This window comes from Hylobates moloch, unplaced genomic scaffold, assembly GCF_009828535.3.
Source record: "Hylobates moloch isolate HMO894 unplaced genomic scaffold, HMol_V3 SCAFFOLD_9, whole genome shotgun sequence".
Lineage (NCBI taxonomy): Eukaryota > Metazoa > Chordata > Mammalia > Primates > Hylobatidae > Hylobates > Hylobates moloch.
The window spans coordinates 12607023-12631489 of NW_026652284.1; the positions used below are offsets into that span (position 1 = coordinate 12607023).

A 24467-nucleotide genomic window follows, 5' to 3' on the forward strand; every position below is an offset into this window, starting at 1 on the left:
AACTCACTCTCCTTGGTCAGTTCTGGCAATGTCGTTCCAGCTGTGTGACCTTGGGCAAGTCCTCAGCTTGTTTGTGTTCGCTTTCTTATCTGTTAAATGGGGACAGTAATGGTGCCCACCCTGTGTGGTTGCAGTCAATAGTAAATGAGTTTCTAGATGTAAAGCCCTTAGGCTAGTGCCTGACATATAGGAAACACCGTAAGTTATTATTTATTACTGTTATTTTTCAGCCGGTAACCATGTCCTGATTCTGCCCTGTAAAATAGTTTAATTACTATTACTGCTTGAATTCAGACCCAAACATCCCTTCTCTGGGCTATTACAGAAAGCTCCTGATTGATTTCCTCGCCAACAGTTTTCCTCCCTACGGGACCATTCTCCATAGGCCTTACAGAACATGCAGCTCACCATCTGGGAAATCAGAAAAGCCAGCGGTCGTTGCGAGTCGTTGGGAACGTTTTCGTGGAGGAGCTGGGATTTGAACTTGACCTGGAAGGATGTGGAGGATATTGATCGTCAGAAGAATTGAGGGCCAGGTGAAAGCCTAAATTGAGAAAGGCCCAGAGTAGCAAGGGGACCTGATGTGGTGAGGGTAGGAGGGGCCAGAGGGTGTGCCAGGAACCCAGATGCCTGTAGGGGCCAGGGATGACCTGTAAGAGTAAAATGGGGATTTTTCTGCGATTTCTTCCAATAGAATTTTTTTTTTTTTTTTTTTTAAATCCATGGGTAGACCGAACAAACCCCATCTGAGATGAAAGGCTGTAGCCCACAGTTTGTTGCTTTGGATGAAGATAGTTTGAGAAGTTAAAACTCAGTCTCACCAGTAACAGCCTCAGTGGGAGGCAGTAGAAAGCTCCTTCTCCTGCTTACCAACCCCCTGTCCCCACCCTCACCCATTCCCATTCCCTATTAGAATCTTCTGGACAAGAGGAGGGGATGAGCCCTCAGGTGTCTTATTTTCTTTGCTTCTCTTGAATGTCGAGAGTCTCTAAAGCCAGCAGACGAACTACTAGATTTTATTTAGAAAGTTTAAAAAGCGTTTTGAATCAGATGCTTTGTAGATTGCTTATTCAAGAAGACAAAAGGTTCAGAGAAGTTGAATGTAGAGTAGCCTAGAAGCCAGAAAGCCTCACCGCATCTCGTCACTCTCCTGCCCAAACCCTCTTGTGTCATCCCACCGCTCTCTGAATTGAGTCCAGCTCTTTGCCCTGCCTTGGTTTTGCAGGTTCCAGTGGCGGCTGCCTCTGCTTTCTTCCTGGCTCTACTCTGGTGCAGCCGCGGTGGCCTCTTTTTATTCCTGAACAGCCCAGGCCCCTTCTCTCCTCGGCATGTTTGCCTGGACTGCTCGGTTCTTAATACATGACTCATTTTCATCTCTCAAGTCCAAGTCCCTGTGTGACATCTTCTCTGAGAGGCCTCTCCCTGCCATCCTAACTAAAGCACTGCACTGTCCCATCCTCATCTCTCTTACATCACTCTTTAGGTCACTGAGACGTTGAACACCCCTAGTCTGCCACATTAGCTTGGGGTGCAGGTGGGCAGGACCTGCCCCTTCTCTTGGTTGCTGCGTTCCCCAGGTAGCGCTGCTCCAGCACACGGACACTCGCTGCTAATATGTGCAGGATGATTGGAGATTCCTGAATAACTTCAGGTTGGAAGATGTCAGTGGCAATGGGAACTGGAGAAAGGGATCGGACGTGACAGATTTTGAAGGATCAGCAGCTGGGTTTGGCTCTGTTGACCACCCTCACTTCCCGGAGTCTTCCCTGGCTTTGGTGATGCCATGTGCTTGGTGCCTCTTTGGCTCTGCGACAACTTCTAGGGCTGGGACTCATTTGCTGTGCTTTTTCTTCCGTTTCATTCTTTGATAAGGGCATTCTGAGGGCTTTGTTTTTGGCTGTTCTCTCCTTCTCTGCTTTCCATCGAGGACTCTCATCCACTTCCATGGACTCCATGGCCAGCTGGGGCCGTACTACTCTTAGAGCCATCTCTCTGTGCCCAGACCTCTGGGCAGTTGATTGCCAGGCATTTGTTTGCCCGTTCACAGTGACCACTGCTCTGAGCTGGGCACTCTGTGCCAGGCTGTATCGAGGCGAGTAGGCAGAGCCTGCTTGTCTACAGCCCTAAACTTGCCTCTCTGGAGAGGTGATTAACCAAGCCAACCAGGAAGGGCTTTCACAATACACAGGGCACACTGTTGCAAGTTGTGGAGAGTGTTGTAACTGAGCCATAGGGGAAATCCTACCAGGTTAGGATAGTGGGGACTGGCTTCTAGGAGGCTAAAGTGTTCTCTGGGTAGAGCCCAGGCCTGGAATACAAATGCAAATTGGCCCCTTTTGGTAACCTCACCTTGCTGGGGTCTCAGCTTCACCACCCTGGGGTTTAAAGTATTGGGAACTTTCTTCTGCTTTTTTCTCCATTGCCTGCAGGAACCCAAAGGGGCATTGACAGTAAACTGTTGTGTTTAATACTCTGAAGCCATTGCAACTTATCTCAGTTTATTCTGGTATATTTTGCTTTTTCTCCTTTAGAGATTAGCAGTGAAACCCTTCAAATGAAAAAGACTCTTGTGCCTGTTTGGGGAAAGCAAATGTCACAGCCATGTTTTGTCCCCAACTTTGCATACTTGATGTAGCTCACTCTCTTTTCACGTGTACATTGATGTAGACAGTTATAGGAATTCCTTTTCATGGCTTTTTTTTTTTTTTTTTTTTTTTGAGACAGTCTCACTCTGTCCTCAGGCTGTAGTGCAGTGGCACGATCTCGGCTCACTGCAACCTCCGCCTCCTGGGTTCAAGCGATTCTCCTGCCTCAGCCTCCCGAGTAGCTAAGACTACAGGCACGCACCACCATACTCAGCTAATTTTTGTATTTTTAGTAGGGACAGGGTTTCATCATGTTGGCCAGGATGGTCTCGATCTCCTGACCTCGTGATCCACCCATCTCAACCTCCCAAAGTTCATGGCTTATTTTTAAGGGAAAATGTATAAAACAAAGTATGGAAGAAAAATATATTGCAGGGCATAGAGGGAGAAAAAGGAAGGAGGAGGAAGAGGGGAGAAAGCTTATAGTTGTAACACTTGTAGTTTTTAATGTTAACAGTTGTACTCAGGAAGTGGGGGAGGTGCCCAGGAAGGGGAGAACGTAGGACATGAATGTTTGGATTAAGCCCCCCACCTCCCTCCACTCTTGTAGGTTTGGTCTTTAGGAGTCGATCCTGTCTTCTCAGCCCTGAGAGGGGAGGTACGATGGAAGACTGGAGGCGGTCTTAGTGCAGTAGCAGCTTGAGCTTTTTGATGATGTTTGTTGTATCTGTGGATGTTTACCATATTGGAAATTCTAACAAATTATTTTGAAATAGTTATAGATCCACATGAAGTTATAAGAATAGTATAGAGAGTCCTATGTACTCTATTTATTTTTGAGAAGGAGTCTTGCTCTATCCCCCGGGCTGGAGTGCAGTGGCATAACCTCGGCTCACTGCAACTTCCACCTCCCAGGTTCAAGTGATTCTCCTGCCTCAGCCTCCTGAGTAGCTGGGATTACAGGCGTGCGCCACCACGCCCGGCTAGTTTTTGTTTTTTTAGTAGAGATAGATTTTTACCACGTTGGCCAGGCTGGTCTTGAACTCCTGACCTCAAGTGATCTGCCTGCCTCAGCCTCCCAAAGTGCTGGGATTACAGGCATGAGCCACTGCGCCCGGCCCAAGTCCTGTGTACTCTTTACCCAGCCTTTTCTAGCAGTAACATTTTACGAAGCTTTAGTACAATATGAAAGCTAGGAAATTGATTTGGTATAATAATGCTAGACTACAGGCCTTATTCATAAATCAGAAAAATTTAAAACATAAGATTAAGCAATCACACATTTCATAAGCCACCAGAATGATGACATTTTCACACATGATAGCCTCCAGAAAACTCCACTGTACACACCTGAGAGTGAAAAAAGGCAGACAACATCTTAGTGTTGTTATAGCAGTAGCTGTGACCTTGTGGGCCCCAGAAAGGGAATTCTCAGGTGTCCACGGACTGTGAGGTATGAGACCCCACTGGGTTGGTGGTTAGAATGTAGACTCTGGAATCTGTCTGGATTTTATCTTGGCTCCACTACTTCAAAACTATGTAGCTTGGGAAAGTTACTCAGCAGGGCTGCTCTGTGGCATAGTATTTGAGAATCTAGACCCTGAAGCGAGATTGTCTGGATTGAAATTACCTAGCTCTGCCACCTGCTGGCTGTGACTGTGGGCAAAGTTTGGTTTCATCTGTAACATGGAGATCATAAAAGTGCCTATAGCAATTGGTAGTGTGCAGATTAAATGAGGTGATAAGTGCTTAGAATTGTGCCTGACACATCTGGAACGCTCCATCTGTGTTAGTTGTGATTGTTACTGTTGTGATGATTAAATGAGGTAATGCATGTAAAGTGCTTAGCACAGATCTTGGCCCAGAGGATGGAATAAATGTTATACTCCCTAAGCTCCTCACTCCGTCCAGCATGGAAAGGTCATCCTGGGTCAGAGGAAATGTATCAGGAAAGCAGTAGAAGGGCCCTTCAGAGGCTCCCCAGCAAGGTCAAAACTCGTGAATCAAAATCTCTCCAAGGTTTCTTGTCTCAGGGAGCAGGAACAGAGAAGTTCTTCCTCTAGCCAGTGGACTTCATGAGGAGGGGGTCCTTGATCCTTACCACCTAGCATGGTGCTAGCTCTGAGCAGACACTCAGGGAGTATGTGTTAATGACTGACGGATGGGCTGAATGAAGGAGAGAGGCTTTGGCGATTAATTGGGGGAAGAGAAGTGAGTAGTGACTTTGAGTTTGAGGTAGGAAGTTGGAAACATTGGATTAATGAGATCAATTAATAGTTAATAACTAAATGACATTAAATTGACTTAAATTTAACATGTTTAATACATACTGTTCCAGATCTGTTCATTGATACATGTTTAAAGACTGTACTTCATTAAGCAGTCAAATAATGAGTCCTCATTGAGGTCAGCTAATAGGGAAGCAGAGAAGTCCTTTAGCTTCTTTCATATCACAGTGATCAGTGTTAAAAACCCATGAGACAGGAACATACTTCTATTCAGGGGCAGCAAGGACGGGGTGTGCTGGGAGACACCGGCAGCTGGGGTGCCTTGCAGAGCTTGCGATCTGCTCTCTGCTCTCTGCTTGATGACTTCTACTCTGCTTATTCTGGGTAGACGAGCGAATGGCGATGAGTGTTTCTCAGAGGCCTTACCCCTGCCTGCCCCTCCTGCCTCAGTTCTAGCTGCTTCTCCTACCTTCTCTGCTCTGGACACATGGGTCTTTTTGCCTGGATACTGTGTTTCCTCTTAATTTGAGATTTGGTCCTGGCTGTTTTCTTTTCCTGACATGTTTCCCCGATACTGTCACAGATTCCCTTTCTACTTTTAGAGAGGCCTCAGCATTCTGTCTGAAGAGGCATCCCCATCCCTACTCCATGACTGTTCCCTTTTTTTTTTCTTTTTTTGAGACAGAGCCTCGCTCTGTCAGCCAGGCTGGAGTGCAGTGGCATGATCTCGGCTCGTTGCAACCTCCGCCTCCCGGGCTCAAGCAATTCTCTTGCTTCAGCCTCCCGAGTAGCTGGGATTACAGGCATGAGCCACCACGCACAGCTAATTTTTGTATTTTTAGTAGAGACGGGGTTTCACCATGTTGGCCAGGCTGGTCTCGAACTCCTGACCTCAGGTAATCTGCCCACCTTGACCTTCCAAAGTGCTAGGATTACAGGCGTGAGCTACCACGCCCGGCGTTCCCCTCTTTTTTTTCATTCGCCACTGATCAGAAGGCATGTGTCCGCTTTTTTGTGCTTGAGTTTTCTACAGGGCATCAGCCATTGTATGTATGTGTTTAATTTTGTCTCTGTTTCTTACCAGAGTGATGCCTTTTTGAGGCAAGCGTGCTGCCTAGAACATTGCCTGGCCCATAGCAGGGATTTGGAAATATATAAATAAACAAATAGAGTAGATGGTGCAATTTATTTTAGACAAGATCAATCTGGGAAATAGTGCCAAGATCAAATTGTGATTCTTTAGTGTAAGAATCAAGATGAACCTGTTTAGATAGGATATTACATCTTATCCTGTCAGGATATGTACCAAGAAGAGATCCCAGTTTATGAGTATGTGGGGGAGAGAATTTTTTGAAAACATCTTTTGTTCCTAAGGTTCACTTGTACATTGGTTGCTTGGAATTAATGGCACATACCACATTTTCTAAAAAAGGATCCTTATATTGATCCAGAAAAATACCTACCTCAAATTCAAGAAATTCAGGCACATGTGGAGGAGATACTTCCTGATAGATGACCCAGCTCTTTTATGTATTTCTATCCCTCCTTTTTAAAAAAGGCTTTAAGTTAGCTTACAAAGAGCCATGTACTCATTCAAGTATTTAAGTGACAACAAACATTTGAAATCTACTGCTAAGCTGGGGGAACACAACACTGAATAAGATAGACACCATCTGTCTTCACTGCAGTCTCACAGAGGAGGCACACAGTAAACACAGAGCTGTACAAATAAGCATTTAAAATTGTGGTAAGAGCTATGAAGGAGAACCAAGGAAGAAAAGAGGGTGGTTCTATTTAGGAAGTCCAGCCCATGAAGTCTACCTTCTACTTCTCAAATGATTTTCTAGAAATGTTCTAGGCAGTTTGCAGCCATAGCCACGGCCATGGAGAGTCCAGCGGGGCTGTGGGGGAGAAGGGAGGGAGTGCCCTGGGGCTGCCCAGCGTCTGGGTTGTGCTGCTGTGAACTGAGGTGCTCCTGTTGTAGTTCGGTCCTTTTGTAATGTGAAGGATACGATAATAACAGAAAAAGCTTTCCTCTGCTGGGTGTATGAGTCCAAAAGGAAAACCAGTGGGTCGAGTGGGACAAGATGTGGAATAAAGGAGTAATTTAAAAGAAAAAAAAAAAAGACAAAAAATAATGGGTTGACTTAAAACAGATAAACAAATGCATAGGATTTTTTGCTATTTCTTTTTCCCATGGCATCTCTGCTGAGGTCCTTCATGTACTCGGGCACTTCAGAAATTTTAATACACGTGGTCTCTAACTTGTACTCGAGTTACACATTTCCTATGGGAGTGACCATTCCTGCCTTAAGCACCATCTCCTGCTGACATTTCCATGGAAATCTGGAAGTTTTAGGGCAGAGGTTCTTAGATGATATTCCAGCAGAATCTTAAGTGAAAACTCCATGATGGTTAGGACTGACTATAGGCACTTGAATCAGGCAGATAGGGGTTCAGATCCAGGCTTTGAGCCATTTAAGCAATGTCCCTAAGCTCTTAATTCTGTGCTCTGTGTGGCGAGGGGAAGACACTGATAATACCTGTCTCTTGGGCTATTTGGAGTACATTCTACCCAGCATGTAAGACAGCACAGTGCCTTGAGTGAGGAAGTTCTCAGTAAATATGAAGTTGTCATTAGAATACTGTTAAAGTGCCTGGAAGTATCCGTTTAAGTTAGCAGACATGGTGACTTTTCAAAGCCGCTGTGCTCCTGGGGAGGATAAATGGTGCTGAGTGCTTGCCTAGGGTCCCAACTGAGACAGAAGAAGAAAACTCCCTTTTACTTTACTAAATGGCCAGTGCTGATAGGACATCACTCTGGCTAATATTTGTTAATGTCATTTACTTTATCAGTGTTCTGAAATAATCATTATGTAGCTTAGGATGCCAATGCCAACTACCAATGTAATACCTTTTCCCTTTTTGGAAATAAACTGTTCACATTTCTAAAAATCCAGCTTATAGATTAAGAATTTAAAAATGGGGACACTATATTTAGAAGTGAAAAATGTCTATGGTTAATTTATTCACACTTTAGCTAATTAAAAGTACCGTAAGACCATTTTCTGGGGCTAATTGGCTATCTTACGTTTTGGAAAATGTTTCAGGGATATTGTTGGGACAAAGGTGAAATCAAGCAGGAACAAAGCATTTGTGTGTCTGAAATGTAGGCTCAGTTGGCTTGGCTTTGCACAAGAGACAAACCTGTCTCTAGATGCCCTCTCTTGGGCTTTCGAGCTTGAAGCAGGCCAGAGAGTAGATGACCATGTTTATAATGACTGTGAGATTTATTTCTCTTGAAGTATACTGTTGATAATTAATAAACCAAAAATTGAAATGCTGAGAGTATGCCAGTTCGGATGATAATCTTTTCTTGGTACATATATTCTTGAAGATGACAAGAGCTTCATTGTTGCGGGAAAAATTACTGTTTTTTGTTTGGGGTTTACTTTTGCCTGTGTTGGTTCATTTAAAAGTCCTGGAGAAATGTTTCCCTGTGCAGTGAAATGAAACACACTCAGACTACAAAGCCTGTCATTCTTAGCAGTGCCATGATATGCACATCAGTTAGACTTGATAAGCACATCAGCTCTGTAGTATATATGATGTACTGGTTACTAGACCCTTGGTGTTCCTTTGATTTGAAAGTTAATGAAAAAATAACAGTCATATTCTCCCAGTTGGCTCATATCTCTCCCTTCCTTACATACATATCTAATAGTAATCTTTTCTTAAGATTATGATGAATTCCAGCCTAAACTTTGATAAATAATTTTTAAAGATTCTCTGTTTCTTAGCAACTCTGTGATATCCTGGTGACTTTGCTGTTTAGTGACTTGGTAAACAGTGGTAAATTGCCATTTCCTGGAAAGGTGGCACTTGCAGTAAGGGACCACAATAAGTTGTCATGTTTTGGGGTGGAATATTCAAGCCCCATCCAGTTAGGGGTTGTTGCTGGAGGGCAACATGGGTGGGGCAGGGTTGGAGGGCCCCAGTAGCCTTTGTGGTGTGTGCTGAAAGCATTCATTGAAGTGGGCAGTGTTGGTTTTTATTTTTTACATGTGCTAAGGTACTGATGATAGCCTTTGATTTAGAAGTAAGCTTATGCTATATTTTGCTGCCAGATTCTATTTGAGTTTAAAGCAGTATGGTGCCAGAGATTATAATATTTTGGAAATGGCCACAGGTGGCTGGAACAAAATAGAGTAACACAGACATGCTTGAAGGTTGCAGTGGTTTCCTTTAGACAGTTACAAACAAGCATCAAAGCAGCTCCTCAAATGCTTGACATCATCGTTTTGGTCTGGCTTGCCAGCTTCAGGTTTCGGTTACATTTTTGCATATTTGCTTATTGAACCAGAAAAAAAAACAAAACCCATGATTTGAGTTTTCTTTGCTATGATCCTTCTATTTCTTGACTTGCAGAACACTACTGAGCCTGCGGCGGCCACCGAGACCCTGGCTGAGGTACCCGAACATGTGCTGCGAGGACTTCCGGAGGAAGTGAGGCTTTTCCCTTCTGCTGTTGACAAGACCCGGATTGGTGAGTGCTCCTCCTGTCATGGAGCAAGTCAGGCAGTAAAGAGCAGGTGGCAGTGAGGCTTCCTGCAGGGGCATGTCAGGTAGGGAGCGCACCATAAAAGCAGCAATTTACTCTTGACTTAGAAGATTATATGGTGTTGATGCATTTTCCAGTCAAGAATCCAGGTTGGACATGGGTTGTAAAAATAAAACCAGGAAAACACACACACACACACACACACACACACACGTAGGTCCCATCCCTCTTGCCCAAGTGTCCTCCTCCTCTGAGTCTCCCTGCTGAGCCTCGCCCCACAGAACGTGTTGTTCCCTTCTCTCTGATTTCACCATGAGGAGCATGATTGTACCATTATATTCACTTCATTGTTTTGTAGTATTTTTACACTTGGCCCTGTTGTTGCTTGTGAGTGCCTTTATTTCTTATGTATCTTTGTGCCTCCAGTACCAGATACTTTCTCGACCCTCAGTAGATACTTGAATGAATGACATGCTGTGAGTGTATCTAAATTCTTCTGGCTGGGATTTCTCCTTGAATACAAACCAAGCTTGTGTGTGTTTGGTCTTTTTGTGGCCTCATCTTTAGACAGAAGCTAAGGAAGTAAATTGTAAAACTTTAGTCAAAATACAGTCTTGGAATATATCATATTTATATCCCTGTTTCTTTTTTTTAGATATACTTCCAGTATTCCAATTTATATGTACATATGTATGAAAACATTTTAATACATGCTTTTAAAAATTCTCATTGGAAACTTACTCATTGAGCAGTTTGAATATATTGTTCAGACGAAAGTGGTTGATTTTGTAGCTCAACTGATTGTTAGTAGTGTTGTCAAATGCAGTTCATAGCAGACTTACAGAAAAGTGGAATTTGTACATCCTAGCAGGATAGGACTGGCCCAGCCTTTACCCCCCATTCTGTACATGAGGAAACTGAAGCCAAAAGGTGAGGGAACCGATCTAAAGTGATGCTGTGTGCCAGTTCCTTGACTGCTGGGCCAGACTCCTGCCATTTCACTGCCTGCTTGCTCATTATATCGCTTTCTATTATGGTCAGTGCATAGTAGATAGAAATAACCCTAAGAATACTGTGGATGAACAGCTATTTTGGCTGTTAGAAACTCTGAAAAGTGAGCCGTTCCAGTAGCTAAGTTTTCAGGAAGCTTAGTTAGGCAGGAAAGGGTTTTCTACTTTTAAGCAAATGAACTTCAAAAATATTTATTCATAAAACTATATTTCTAACCCTTTATAAGAACAAGTCATGTTCATTAGAGACAATTTGAACTTTATAAACAAGCAAACAGAGGAGTTTAAAAATCAGTTGTAGTTTCACTCCATTCCAGTATTTTTTCTCTTCAGTTGTTGTGACTGTGTTATTCAAGTATTTGTGATCCTACTGTATGGGTAGTGTTACATGTAAAACATTTTAAAAGTATATAAAACTTTTTTCTAATTATAAAACAATATAGGTTCTTTATAGAACAGAAGAGTATAAAGAAGAAAAATAAAAATCCCCATTGAGGACTTGACTTAATTTAACTTGATCTCAGGCTATTTAACATTAGCTTGATTTAGGCAGTCTAGCCTTTTAACTATTTTGTGAAACTTAATCGATTTTAATGGTTTCAATCTTTAAATAAACATGATACATTATAAAAATACTGATTTTATTTTCTAGGTGTCTGGGCCACTAAACCAATTTTAAAAGGCAAAAAATTTGGGCCATTTGTTGGTGATAAGAAAAAAAGATCTCAGGTTAAGAATAATGTATACATGTGGGAGGTAAGAAGTAATTCTGATTCTTTGTTTTTCAGAGTTTTATGAAATAATTATTCTGTTCTCTCAGAATTTGACATTTTGAATTTAAAGCAATCATTTTAATGTGTTCTTTAAAATCAAGAATATTTTTATTAAAGAGAAAATGTGTTTCCCTGGATACAGACTGCTATTTATATATGCTTTTGTATTTTGAAACTGCTTGGCTGTCCTCAACAATAAATGTCAAATCCATGTTTTATATTGCCGTGTCCAGGGTGTTTTGCTTTGCAACTAAGACCTTGACTTCCTGTTTGATGGTTTGTCACTTCACAGGCTTCCACATAAACCCCGTAAAAGACACTCTATGGTGGCTGCAAAGAAAGCACTGTTAGGTTTTCTATATTTTAGAAAGTAATTTCTATGTTGCTAGGATATTCAGTTGGATATATTTAGCATATGGCACATATATAGAGCTTGTAATTTTTCAGGAGTTTTTCATCTATTAATTTCATGTTTTCCCAGTAGTTCTGGAAGACAGCAGGGCATCTGCACACTCCTTTGAGAGGAGAAGCAGTCAGGAGACAGAGCTGAGCTCTCCTTCCCTGGGGGGCTCCACCCGGGAGACCTGTAGATGCAGAACTAGAATGCATCTCTCCTGCCTCACTGGGAGGCAGTTAAGGTTTTCATTGCATTGCCTGAGTTCAGATCCTACGTCTAGCTTCGTGACTTGGAGCAGGGTACATAACCTCTGGGCTAGAAAACCCTCAATTTAAAAAATAGAGATAAAAGATATCTCCTAGGATAGTTGTGAAGATAAAATTTGTCGTTGTTGCTTTTGTTGTTCCCTGGGGTATTGCATAGGAATTCAGCATTTGTGATGAGTTTAGTTAAGTCAGTGCCCCCTGGAAGCCCCCTGAGTTCTTAAAGGAGCTCCATGGTGTGACTCCTTTTCAAAACAAGTTAAGTTTTTGGATGGTGAGGAAAAGCATTCCTGTGAGATTGTCTGAAATTGAATCACATCTGTTTTTTCACACATTAACGTATAAAAGCTTAAAAATAAAGTATGGCTAGGAAATGTGTGGACACTTTTCATCAAAAGTTCTGTGGCATTTGTATGGTTGAGGTATGCTGCTATTTTTCTTCATGCTCTAAGCTGTTTCCCAGCTTGAAAAAAAATCTGACAGTTTCTCCCAATTATTTTGAGTTCTTTGTTTCTTATGAATTTGTTATAATGTATCTTCTGACTATTAAAGGGGGGTGTCTTAGGAAATGAGGATTTACCACAAGAGGCATTGCATTCTGTTATTTCACCACTTTTGAGGTGTAAGAGTTCTGTATTTGTAGAAAAACTGCTCGGCCAAAAAATGTTAATTACTAAAGATAATGCCTGCATGATTAAAAATGTCTTGACCACAAAATTATGCTCCCAAATAAACTGCATTTTTAATTTTAGATGTTTCCCAAGGGAAACTAACAAATTTGTTTACCAGGTTTAGCACTATGTTTAGTGAGAATAATGTCAAGGAACCAGAAACAGCTTACTCTAGTGCTGTGTTTATAATGGTAATCTTGAACAAATGCCATCAATATTAAACTTGAGTTAGTAGTACCTATTTTATCCCATGTAACAACTTGATGTTGTTGGGCATATTGTATAATTTATTAATAGTGCTTTTTGTAAATTAAGCTTCATTTGCATTGAGATTCATACATAGTATGACTTGATAGTTTGAAAATTTGGAACCATGACTTATTAGAATTTCTTCTATAAACCTGTTAACATCCCATTGTTAATGTAAGATCCTTCTTATATACTGTACTACTAGAGTTTGCAAATCCTTGATAGGAATCCTAGTTCTTATCAAGGGTGGCTTTTGTCTTCCTGCAATTAAAAAAAATCTCATTCAAGTAGTTCTGACTACAAAATATGCATTTGATATAGAAACCTGTAAGCCTTTTGCTCTGTTAAAAGTCAATAGATATGACATACATGTATAAGTATGTATATGGCAAAGGAAGTATCAATTATAATGTAAATATTTCTTAGAAGAAAATGAACATTGAGGTAAGACTTAGTAGTTTCCCGTTAACTTATTCCAACTCTGCTCTTACCCTCAGACCTGCATCAGAATGCCTTGTATTAATGTAACAGAAATGGATTATCATCAGAATCTCATCTTGGCATTTGTTCTTCCATCAAAGCCCCTAAGACCAGCTTATCTTTTAGCAGCAGGGTCTTAGACCCTAGCCAGAATTCCATTTTAAAGCTAATCAAAGACAAAGTGTTAAATTGCTCTCCTTGAGCCCTTGATTATCTAACCCAGTCTTAAGTCCTCTAAGCTTTCACTGAAAACATTCTGTTAAATCAGAAATAACAGGAGAGAAACAGTAGAGTATCCTCAGGGTGAATGCACAAAATAGGTTCTCACAAGAAGAGAGCGTTCTTCGATGAGTTTCTGGCAGGGAGCTGGCGCTCGGGACTTGGTGTTTTCGTTCTCTTGACTCTCCCCATCCGCGCTGAGTAATCTGCCGTATTTTAAAACCACCCCTGATAAAAGCCTTTTGGATGTACTTTTATGGGACTCAAATTGCTTCTAATTAACAGAACTTTAGAATTGCTTGGATAAGAATTATTTTAGTAAGCTTTTTTTTTCTTTTCTTCTTCTTCTTTTTTTTAATACACTTAGTTGTTTTTGGAGCAGTTTTAGGTTCATGGCAAAATTGAGCAGACAGTACAGATAGTTCCCAAATACCCGCTGTCTCCACACATGCACTGCCTTCCCCCTTATCAGCATCCTACGGCAGAGCGGGGCATTTTTCAGCCCATGAACCTGCACTGACACATCGTTATTACCCAAAGTCCATAGTTTACGTTAGCGGTCACTGTTTCTGTTATATGTTCTAATAAATCTTTTAAAATTTAAAATTAATACATGCTCACTGCAACATAATAGAAACAACACAGAAAAATATATAGAAGAACATAAAGATCATTGAAACTCCTACCATCCAGGCACAACCACTATGAACATCTTCCTGAACATTCTTTTAACTCCCTGCTTTGCTGCTTCTCTATTTTCAGCCTCACACATACACTGGTACATTTACAACCCATATGTAGAAATTGATGCAATTGAGATCAAACAGCACATGCAGTTTGTAATGCTTTTTTTCTTTCAGTATCTTGTGGACATATCTATGTCTACTACTTATTTACGTTATTGTTTCTTTTCTTTTTTCTTTTTTTTTTTTTGAGACAAGGTCTTGCTGTGTCACCCAGGCTGAAATGCAGTGGCGTGTTCACAGCTCATCCTCCGCCTCCTGGGCCCAAGTGATCTTCCTGCCTCAGCCTCCCGAGTAGCTGGGACAGGCCTGTGCCACTATGCCCAGCTAATTTTTGTATTTTTGGTAGAGATGGGGTTTCACCATGTTGCCCAGGCTGGTCTTGAATTCATGGGCTCATGGGCCCAAGCGATCTGCCCGTCTCAGCCTTCCAAAGTGCTGGGATTACAGGTGCAAGCCACTGCACCTGGCTTATTTACATCATTATTCCTATGCCTACCCACAATTTCATTGTATACCATTCATGATTTATTTAACCAAGCCTTATGTTGGACATTTAAATTGTTTTAATGTTTTTATGATTATAAATACTTCTTCAAAGTATAAAACTCATTGTATATAAATATGTGTTGACTTGTCTGATTATTTTCTTAAGATGAATTTCTAGAAGTATAAATGTTGTCAAACAGTTATATACATTTTAACTTTTTATAAATTTTGCCAAACATTTTCTCTCCAGAAGGACTGTACTATTAATTATTTATACAACCACCAAGAGTATATGTTTCTTGCCAGCCTTTTAAAATCCAGTATTGTTAATCTTTTTAATATTAAATTGTTAAAAATATCAATTTTTATAGAGGAAAACCAATGGTCACTGCTTCTATTAATATTTACATTTTATTCATTCAGGCAACAAATTTTGAGGTCAGGAGGATAGAGGGAAGAAGTAGAATTGCATGTCAGTTAAAATTGATAGAGAAATTGTCTCTATAATGAGAAGACTTTAATGTAATTTTTAAAAGATATGTAAACTTTTTTTTTTTTTTTGAGACAGAGTCTCGCTCTGTCGCCCAGGCTGGAGTGCAGTGGCGCAGTCTCGGCTCACTGCAAGCTCCGCCTCCCGGGTTCACGCCATTCTCTTGCCTCAGCCTCTCCGAGTAGCTGGGACTACAGGCGCCCGCCACCACGCCCGGCTAAGTTTTTGTATTTTTAGTAGAGACGGGGTTTCACCGTGGTCTCGATCTCCTGACCTCGTGATCCACCCGCCTCGGCCTCCCAAAGTGCTGGGATTACAAGCGTGAGCCACCGCGCCCGGCGATATGTAAACTTTTTTATCAGTCGGCGCTGCTATGATTAAATATTAACAGGTGAGTTTTATAGTCCTTGCTATCTCAGTTCTTCTGATTTCAAATTATTTGTAAGTTAAAATTGCAGGCAAAAAGAAGAGAAGTCAACCAGCTGATTCTGCAGAACCTTTTCTCAGAAAGTACTTTTCAGCTCTCAGTGCTGCTTTCTAGCAGTAGGGAAAGGTTTGGATCACCAGGGAAATCCAACCTGCCACCTGTTTATTACAGCACTGGAACTAAGAATGGTTTTTACATTTTTAAATGGTTGGAAATATAAAAATGTTTTGTGACATATGAAAATTATATGAAATTCAAATTTCAGTTCATGAGTAAAGTTTTACTGGAGCACAGCTCTGGTCATTCATTTAAATATTATCTATGGCTTCTTTTGCCCCATAGATTTTTTCTCTACCAAAAATACAAAAAAATTAGCTGGGCGTGGTGGGGGCGCCTGTAGTCCCAGCTACTCGGAGAGGCTGAGGCAGGAGAATGGCGTGAACCCGGGAGGCCGAGCTTGCAGTGAGCCGAGATCGCGCCACTGCACTCCAGCCTGGGTGACAGAGCAAGACTCTGTCTCAAAAAAAAAAAAAAAAAAAAGTGTTTCAATGGAAAGCCATTTTTAAATAAAGGCGCTTTTAAAAATAATATTCTTAGAATATTAGTCCTGGAATCAGGCCAGGAGCCTGTTTCTTGGTTGCTTATTCAGTCTTCTTCCTGTTAGCAAAGCCCAGAGACTCTTAAACTTTTTTCGTGTTGTAGACCCTTTTGAGAATCTCCCCCGAAAGTACACAAATGCACATATGTACACAAAATTTTGTATGTTACTTATAGGGTTATATGGGATTCTTAAACATCTGTGGTTCATAGATAGAATTTCTGATTTAAGAGTGAAAATAAATTATTTGTCCAGTGGCTGTTCATTGGGGGTCTACTGTGAACCAGTCAACATTTGTTGTACATTTGTTGCTGGGAGATTTTCCAGAAACATTTGTGTAGTTGTAGTATAAAATCTAGTCAGTCTAATTTTAAAAGAGAGGGTCTGTTAGTGCGGCTTCAAGGGCTTGAGAGGCCAAGCTATTTATTTTTCAAACTTGTATTTCAGTATCTTTATAAAAGTAACCTGTGTTTTGGGAAATGTCCTCTGACAAGTGGGCTTATTGAAATAAAATGTGCTATCACCTGTTAGATTCTTTTATTTCCTTATTCTAGAATTTTCAGAACATTTTAGAATACAGTGATGTATTAGAATAGTTCTTAAGTCTATGATCTCCTAAAGTAATCTGAGGAGTGAAGTAGTTGATATTGAAGACCCATTTTTGTCTGTAGTCACCAGAAAGTTAATTCTGTAGGATGTCAGTTTTATAATCTTCAACAAACCCTTCAGGTATCTAATTCTGTAACTGAAACACAACTGGAATTTGAACATACCAAGAAGGTATAGTATTTTCTAGGTAGCAATATCAATAAAATCCTTTATTTTTTAAAAAAAGACTTTCATTGAAACACTTTTTTACCAAAGTGAGATTATCTTTTTTTTCTTTATTCCTACTTTTTTTTTTTTTTGAGACGGAGTCTCACTCTGTCGCCCAGGCTGGAGTGCAGTGGCGTGATCTCGGCTCACTGCCAAGCTCTGTCTCCCGGGTTCACACCATTCTGCGTCAGCCTCCCGAGTAGCTGGGACTGCAGGCGCCCGCCACTACGCCCGGCTAATTTTTTGTATTTTTAGTAGAGACGGGGTTTCACTATGTTAGCCAGAATGGTCTTGATCTCCTGACCTTGCGATCTGCCTGTCTCAGTCTCCCAGAGTGCTGGGATTACAGGCGTGAGCCACCGTGCCCGGCCTATAAATGCTTTATTCAATCATCAATGTATTGTGAATGCCTTTATGCTGATAAATGTATTTCCACAACATCCAGTTATCTTTGCTGTCTTCTAATTACAGAAATAATGCATGTTTATTGGAAAAAAAATTCAAGTATATAGGTATATCTAACAGGAAATAAATCTTGCCATATAATCTAATTAATCATTTGCACCACTGTACTTTTTAGTGTCTTAGGTTTCAGCTATATGGATGGACCATAATTTTCTGAGTTAATTCCATATTGTTTTCCATTTAGCCATGAATTGGAAGCAATTTACAGTAAACCACACTTCTGTGAACATTTTTGTATATACATCTGGGTACAATTGTCCAATGATCTCATTAGAATGAATTCTTACAAGTGTATGTGCTGGTTAGTGTGTGTATATTTTAAAGATTTTTTTTTTTTTTTTTTTTGGTCAGGTACTGCTACATTCTTTACAAAATCAATTTGTTTTCTGTTCAGCGGTGTTTGGGGGAATATCTGTTTTTTCACACCCTTTCCTATCTTTAAGAAATTTTTTTTGTGTGCCCATTTAAAAGGTTAAAATTGTTTTACTTTCAAGTTATTTTTTATTAACTAAGTTTAGTATGAGGTTTTAGCTAGTGTATTCGTTTGTGAATTACTTCTTGGCCTATTTTTAGAAATTAAAGTGTCATCTTTTTCTACAAAAGCAAGTATTCTCTTTTTGTACATCAGTCAGTATGACTTAGAAGATGCCTTAGTCTCCTTTGAAACAAAATGAGTTGTGTATGAATAAAAATTTTACTCAACTGTAACACTTTGCTTTTTGCAAATGACTATATTGACCTGACAGCCAGGAAGTTGTGGCACAACCTGTATTTTTATCCTGAGGCAGGTAAATAGACTCCAGCAACCTTGTGAACTGTGTGGTTTTCTTGGCACCTATCTCTGTGTTTGTCTCTGCAGTCTCGTCAGTCTCGGTAGCTGTGCCAGTATTCGGGTGGGGAGTGAATGGGACTTTGCCATCACTGCAGTAAATTAAAATGAAACTTCTTATCCCTGAGCCCAGGAGCAGTTTATATTGCAGATGGGGTAATAATGTAAGTTACTGTGTACAGATACTCTCCTTGGTGCCTATGATGATTAAAGTAACTACAATTGCACCTTCTAGCGTGGTACCTATTATGCAGTAGGTGCTCATTAGATGTTGGTAGTTCAGTTAACTAGGATGGTCAAGGAAGGCAGTGACAAATAGAAGAGAAGCAGATCTGAGTCGAAGCCCTTCTTTATGACAATTAAACAGGTGACTTTGGGAAAGTTATTTAACTTTTCAGCCTCAATTTTTTTTTGAGCCTCAATTTTCACATGTTGAAAGGAGAGCTAATAAGCCTGCTACATAGGGTTAAATGAGATAATATTTCAGGCATGTAGCATTATGCCTGATGTTTGACTTTCAAGAGGAAGAAGGCAGTGCTAAGGCCCAGTAAGGTGGATGCTGCCCCTTGGCAATCACAGGCCTAGACACCCAGGCATGCCCAGAAGAGCAGCATCCTCACCATCAGCGGGGGAAGTGGGAGCTTTGTTCCAGAAGGAAAGGTGCAGTAAAGAAAGGTGATTAATGTGAGTAGGGGAGGGTAGAAGGCATGAGTGGTGGGAATAATGAGGAAGAAATGGAAACATCTAGATTATAGCCTTTCTTCCTAAAAATAAAGTAAAAGACTCATTTCTTTTGCCCAGCACGTCTGTCAGCCAGTTGATTCTGCAGTTCTGTTTCAGTGCCTACTCGAGTGTTTTGTAGACTGGTTTTGGGAAAATGTGTATATGTATACATGTATATACAAAATTAAAGTTAAAAATAGTTGCCAAATAGATGTTCTTTTAAAATGAAGGATGATTAAATGCTGGAAGTATCTGTGGGAGGAATTTGTGTGGGTGAGAAGGGAAGGCTTCTTGCAAGAGGAGATTTGATTTGACTCCTGAAAGGGGTTGAGGTTTTGGTCCTTTTCTTTTTGAAGGCCACTGATATTTCCCAGCGTCTGTTCCATCGCCCCTTCGTCCTTGCAGATGCTCTGGATGGAGTATGTTTTAAGGGTCAGTTGAGTTTGCAGAAGCATCATATCCTGTCACCCATGTGCCTTGTTCACAATGCATGTTCACTCCTGAAGTCCCTGCCAACCCTGCCAGAAAGGGACCTGCCGAATTGTATAGCCCTGAAGGGCCAGGTGCCATACTCGATTAGCGGAAAAACCTAGAAAACTTGCGATCTGGGTACTGCTGAACACCACTGCAAGCTGTTTTCCTTTCTAAGTCACACTTTACGGAGCATAGTTGTCATTTGCCTCTGTGTACATATTTGTAAAGCATTTGGAGATCCCAAGCAGGTTGACTATAGCTCTTTAAGTTTGTGTGTGGGGGGGGCGGGGTTGGGGGGGGGCACGGGGGAAACAAGCCTAAATAGAAAAATAATGAGAATTACAGTTTTGAATTTCAGTTTTCACCCTGCATTTTTCTTTTCTTTGTCACTTGTTTTGTTTTTATGAAATGCTTTATATAGAGTACTTGCATATAATGAAAAAGAATTATCCTTAAAAGTTAAAAATGGAGGCATTTTAAAGATACTCCTATTTTAACAAAAGTTTTTTACTTTTCTCCATTTTCAAGGTGTATTACCCAAATTTGGGATGGATGTGCATTGATGCCACTGATCCAGAGAAGGGAAACTGGCTGCGATATGTGAATTGGGCTTGCTCAGGAGAAGAGCAAAATTTATTCCCACTGGAAATCAACAGAGCCATTTACTATAAAACTTTAAAGGTAACAGTGTTAGAATTAATTTACTGTTAGTTACGCTGCTTATGTTTTCCTTTTTCTTTTTTTGAGACGGTCTCATTCTGTCGCCCAGGCTGGAGTGCAGGGGCTCCATCATGGCTCACTGCAGCCTAAGCCTCCCCAGGCTTGGGTGATCCTCGGACCTCAACCTCCCGAGCAGCCAGGACTATGGGCATATGCCACCACACCTGGCTGAGTTTTGAATTTTTTGTAGAGACAGAGCTTTGCTGTGTTACCCAGGCTGGTCTCAAACTGCTGGCCTCAAGCGATCTACCTGCCTCAGCCTCCCAAAGTGCTGGGATTACCGGCACAAGCCACAACGCCTGGGCCTGCTTATGTTTTTCTAATGCTGTCCTTAGTTGTGACTGACAGTAACTTTGCAGACCTGGGAGGGATTATATTTGGAAGTGCTTTATCCACACTCTTAAGGTTCTGTGTTTTAATATGTGGTTACCTGTGTGTGTCATGGAGCTAAAGCATGAAGATCGAGTTAAGTAATTACACACTGCATCTTTAAAGATACTGATGAGTTAAGCATGTGGCAGCTGCTTCCCTTCTCCTGTGACACAGAGACATTAGGAACTATCTGGCAGATTTGTCCAACTGTAAGAAACTATCAGTAGGTATGGTGGGTCTGTGTTAACTGAATACACACTGTTAGTCTCTGATATTAATGCAGCCTTGGATTAGCTTTTCTTTTCCCTAAATTTTACTCAGAAGAGAAATTGAACAGAACATGTTTCTTCCCTTCTGCCAAATTTTTCTTTGGAGATACTAATTGTTGAAAAGAAGAAGAAAGTCATGTTTTGGGATTGGTAATGAGGCTATGGAGCACATTCAGGGACATGAGTGTGAGGAAGCGTGGAGTGTTGCTGCATTTCTTTGTTGAGCAAAGGCCATATCTCCCTCATTTTCATGGGTCACATTCTCTAAGAAGACAGATCCGGATGGGCGCGGTGGCTCACGCCTGTAATCCCAGCACTTTGGGAGGCCGAGGCAGGCGGATCACGAGGTCAGGAGATTGAGACCATCCTGGCTAACATGGTGAAACCCCTGTCTCTACTAAAAAATACAAAAAATAAGCCAGGCATGGTGGTGGGCGCCTGTAGTCCCAGCTACTCGGGAGGCTGAGGCAGGAGAAGGGTGTGAACCTGGGAGGCAGAGTTTGCAGTGAGCCGAGATCGTGCCACTGCACTCCAGCCTGGGTGACAGAGCAAGACTCTGTCTCAAAAAAAAAAAAAAAAGAAAAAGAAAAAGAAGACAGATCCTCACATTATACATGGAGATATTCTAAGGCAGAATTTCCAGCCTGTTAAGATGGATGGTTGTTGTTTTTGCAATAGATAGCAAAATTGCTATAAGGCAAATTTCTCTTTATTCACTTCCATTAAAAATGTCATAGGTTGGAGAATAGTCCATGGAAAAAATGATCTCCATGGAGTTGAACACTTTTGATGAGCACACATTTCAAATTGTGGCCAGCTTTGCAGTGTGCTGTGTTTTGTTAGTGTAGTGGCAGTAGGCCTTCTGGAAGTTTAGTTAACCTGTAGCTGTTTAATTTTGCTGCATCTTTCCTGACATTGTTAGCCAACTAGACTGCCTTTTACCACGTTTATACCCAGGTCCTTGTATCTAATCCCTGCAGATTTTTTGTTAGACTTTCTTATTTAGGACTTTAAAAACCTTGTTTTCCATTTTTATTCTGCTAGATCGTAGTAGCATGCTTTTCTAGTAGGTATTACTCTACAGTTTTCTTATATTGGAGTTTGAAGTTGGATTCAAGAATGCATTCTGTTTCTCAAAAGTATTTAAAGTGAGAAATACATATGGTTGAATCAGTGAGGTAGAATCCTGGTGGAGATGAAATACTAGCTAGGGGATGAATATGAGACAATCAAGGTAATAGGAAGGAAGTTTTGAGGGCGTGCAAGCTCATGTAGATATTAGGACACTGCAATTCCTTCATTATACTTCAAGTTAAAATGTGTTCATCTCTGATGCAAATTCACAGAAACACTGAGAAGCAAGATAGAATAGTGGTTGGGAGAGTGAACTCTGAAGCCAGACTGCCTGGGTTAGATCTTGACTTGCTGTGACCCAAGGCAAGTAGGTGTGACCTTATTAGCTTTGTAACCTTAGCTAAGTCCCTCTTTGTGCCTCAATTCCCTCATTGTAAGATACAGGTAATTATGGTATTGACCTCATAGGGTTGTTGTGATGATTGCATGGGTGAATACAGATAGAGCTCCAGCACCTAGTAAGTGCTTATAAATGATTGCTGTTATTTTTCACAAGGTGGTATGGTGTCATGGTCGGGAGTGGGGACTCTGGAGCAGACTGTCTTGTGAGCAAATTTTGTCTTCTAGATATGTGACCATGCAAAGGATCTCTCTGTGTCTTAGTTTTCTCATCCATAAAATGGAGGTAATAATAAAACTACTTCATAGTTTGTTGTGAAGGTTAAACAAGCCAATATATATAAGGTTCTGTGAACAGTTCTTAGTTCAGTGTAAGTCCTCAAGTGTTTACTAGCTATACTAGTACTATTTACCTTTGTCCGAAATAACATAGTTCTGATTTTTGCACACCTCCCCGAGTCTGTATCTTTGATATCTGCTCAAGTATGTACAAAGCCTTTCAGATTTTTTACTAGTGATTATCTAACTCTCTTCTTCTAGATTAAGTGTTCCGTGGGTTAGGTTTTGTGAAGAAATTACATGTGATGCTCGGTGGGCTCTGTCTCTTCTCAACTTATTATTATACCCAGATAATTGGGAAATCTCAACACTGGTTTTGTTTGTAGTATGATTAAATATGGTTTAAAATTCCTGAAAGTTAGCTGTTAAATCTGCTATCTCTTCATTTCTCTGTTCATTAGTTTGGTGAATATTTATTGAGAGTCTACAGTGTACCAAGTACTCTCCTATAGTAGTGAACAGGACAGACAAGGTCTCTGGTCTGGTGGATGTTCCGTGTTATAGGGGAAGAGGCAGATAATAAGTAAATAAGAAAGTAATTTCCGGTAGCAATCAGCGTGTTAAGACAGGGAAATATGATAGAGACTAGCTAGGTAGGAGAGGGCTGCTTTGTCTCCAGTGAGTCAGGGAAGGCCTTCCTGAGGAAAGACGTTCGAACCCCACTCCTTGGATAGGAAGGAGCTGGCCATGCAGAGGTCTGCTGGAAGAACAATCCAGGAAGAGGAGTGGTAGGAGCAAAGGCATTGGAGTAGGAATAAGCTAATGGTTTTTTTTGGTTTTTTTTAGACGGAGTTGTGCTCTGTCGCCCAGGCTGGGGTGCAATGGTGTGATCTTGGCTCATTGCAACCTCTGCCTCCCAGGTTCAAGCGATTCTCCTGCCCCAGCCTCTTGAGTAGTTGGGACTATGGGCACATGCCACCATGCCCAGCTATAATTTTTGTATTTTTAGTAGAGACGGGGTTTCACCATATTGGTCAGGTGGTCTCGAACTCCTGACCTCGTGATCTGCCCACTTCGGCCTCCCAAAGTGCTGGGACTTACAGGCGTGAGCCACCGCGCCCAGCCTTTTGTTTGTGTTTTATTTTAAAGGAATAGAACAAAAGCCCCTGTGGCTGGAGGGAGGAGGAGAGGAATCTTAGGAGATGAGGCTGTTGAGGTCTGCAGGGATGGATGAGTTTTAGGCTTAAGTGCTGTTCACCCAGTGGAGAGTTCAGGCCGAGATCTGACCTATGATTTTTTAAAAAGACCGTGCTGGGGACTGGATTGTAGGTGGGTATGAGTGGATGTACTGTGTGTGTTCAAGTGATTCTGGAATACTTCTCTAATTTTCTAGTATTTCTGACACGTTTTTCTAATATTTCTTACCCAGTATAAGGAATATTAGAACCCTTGCTTCTTCTCGATTTGTTTGGTAAAATTTCGAGTCTATTTTATATATGCTGATGTTTAAAGGAGAGAATATGGAGCAGATTCTTGGTTTTATACCTGTCTGAACCCAAAAAGAAAGTGGGAAGAGTTTAAAATCTTTGTTGTTGTTAAATTTTTTTAATATTAAAATATATTTAAAAAGAGGTTGCTTGGTCTTTTGACTTTTTTTTAAAATGTGGATTTATATTTCCTTTGTTGAAGGGAGTAGTTTTTCTTTTCTTCTGAACTTGACTTAAAAATGCTAACCAGTATAGAAGAAAAAACCAATATATTATAATATGGAAGAAAACAAGCCTTGGTTTAAAAAAATACTATTATTTTTCCTCTTCATACGGTCTGTTGGTGTAGCTGTTTTAATATAAAGTTGTGAAGCATA

At 40.9% G+C, this 24467-nt stretch overlaps 1 protein-coding gene across 4 annotated transcripts in view; it reads left to right on the top strand.

The window, feature by feature from the left end:
* PRDM2 (PR/SET domain 2) overlaps positions 1–24467 on the top strand; it is a 108856-nt gene that overhangs the window by 5788 nt on the left and 78601 nt on the right. For all 4 annotated transcript variants that reach the window (XM_032758984.2, XM_058443694.1, XM_032758991.2 and 1 more), the window contains 3 exons: positions 9242–9359; positions 11037–11140; positions 20019–20171. In XM_032758984.2, the coding sequence (XP_032614875.1) occupies positions 9242–9359; positions 11037–11140; positions 20019–20171 (375 nt within the window). The remainder of the gene's footprint in view (positions 1–9241; positions 9360–11036; positions 11141–20018; positions 20172–24467) is intronic.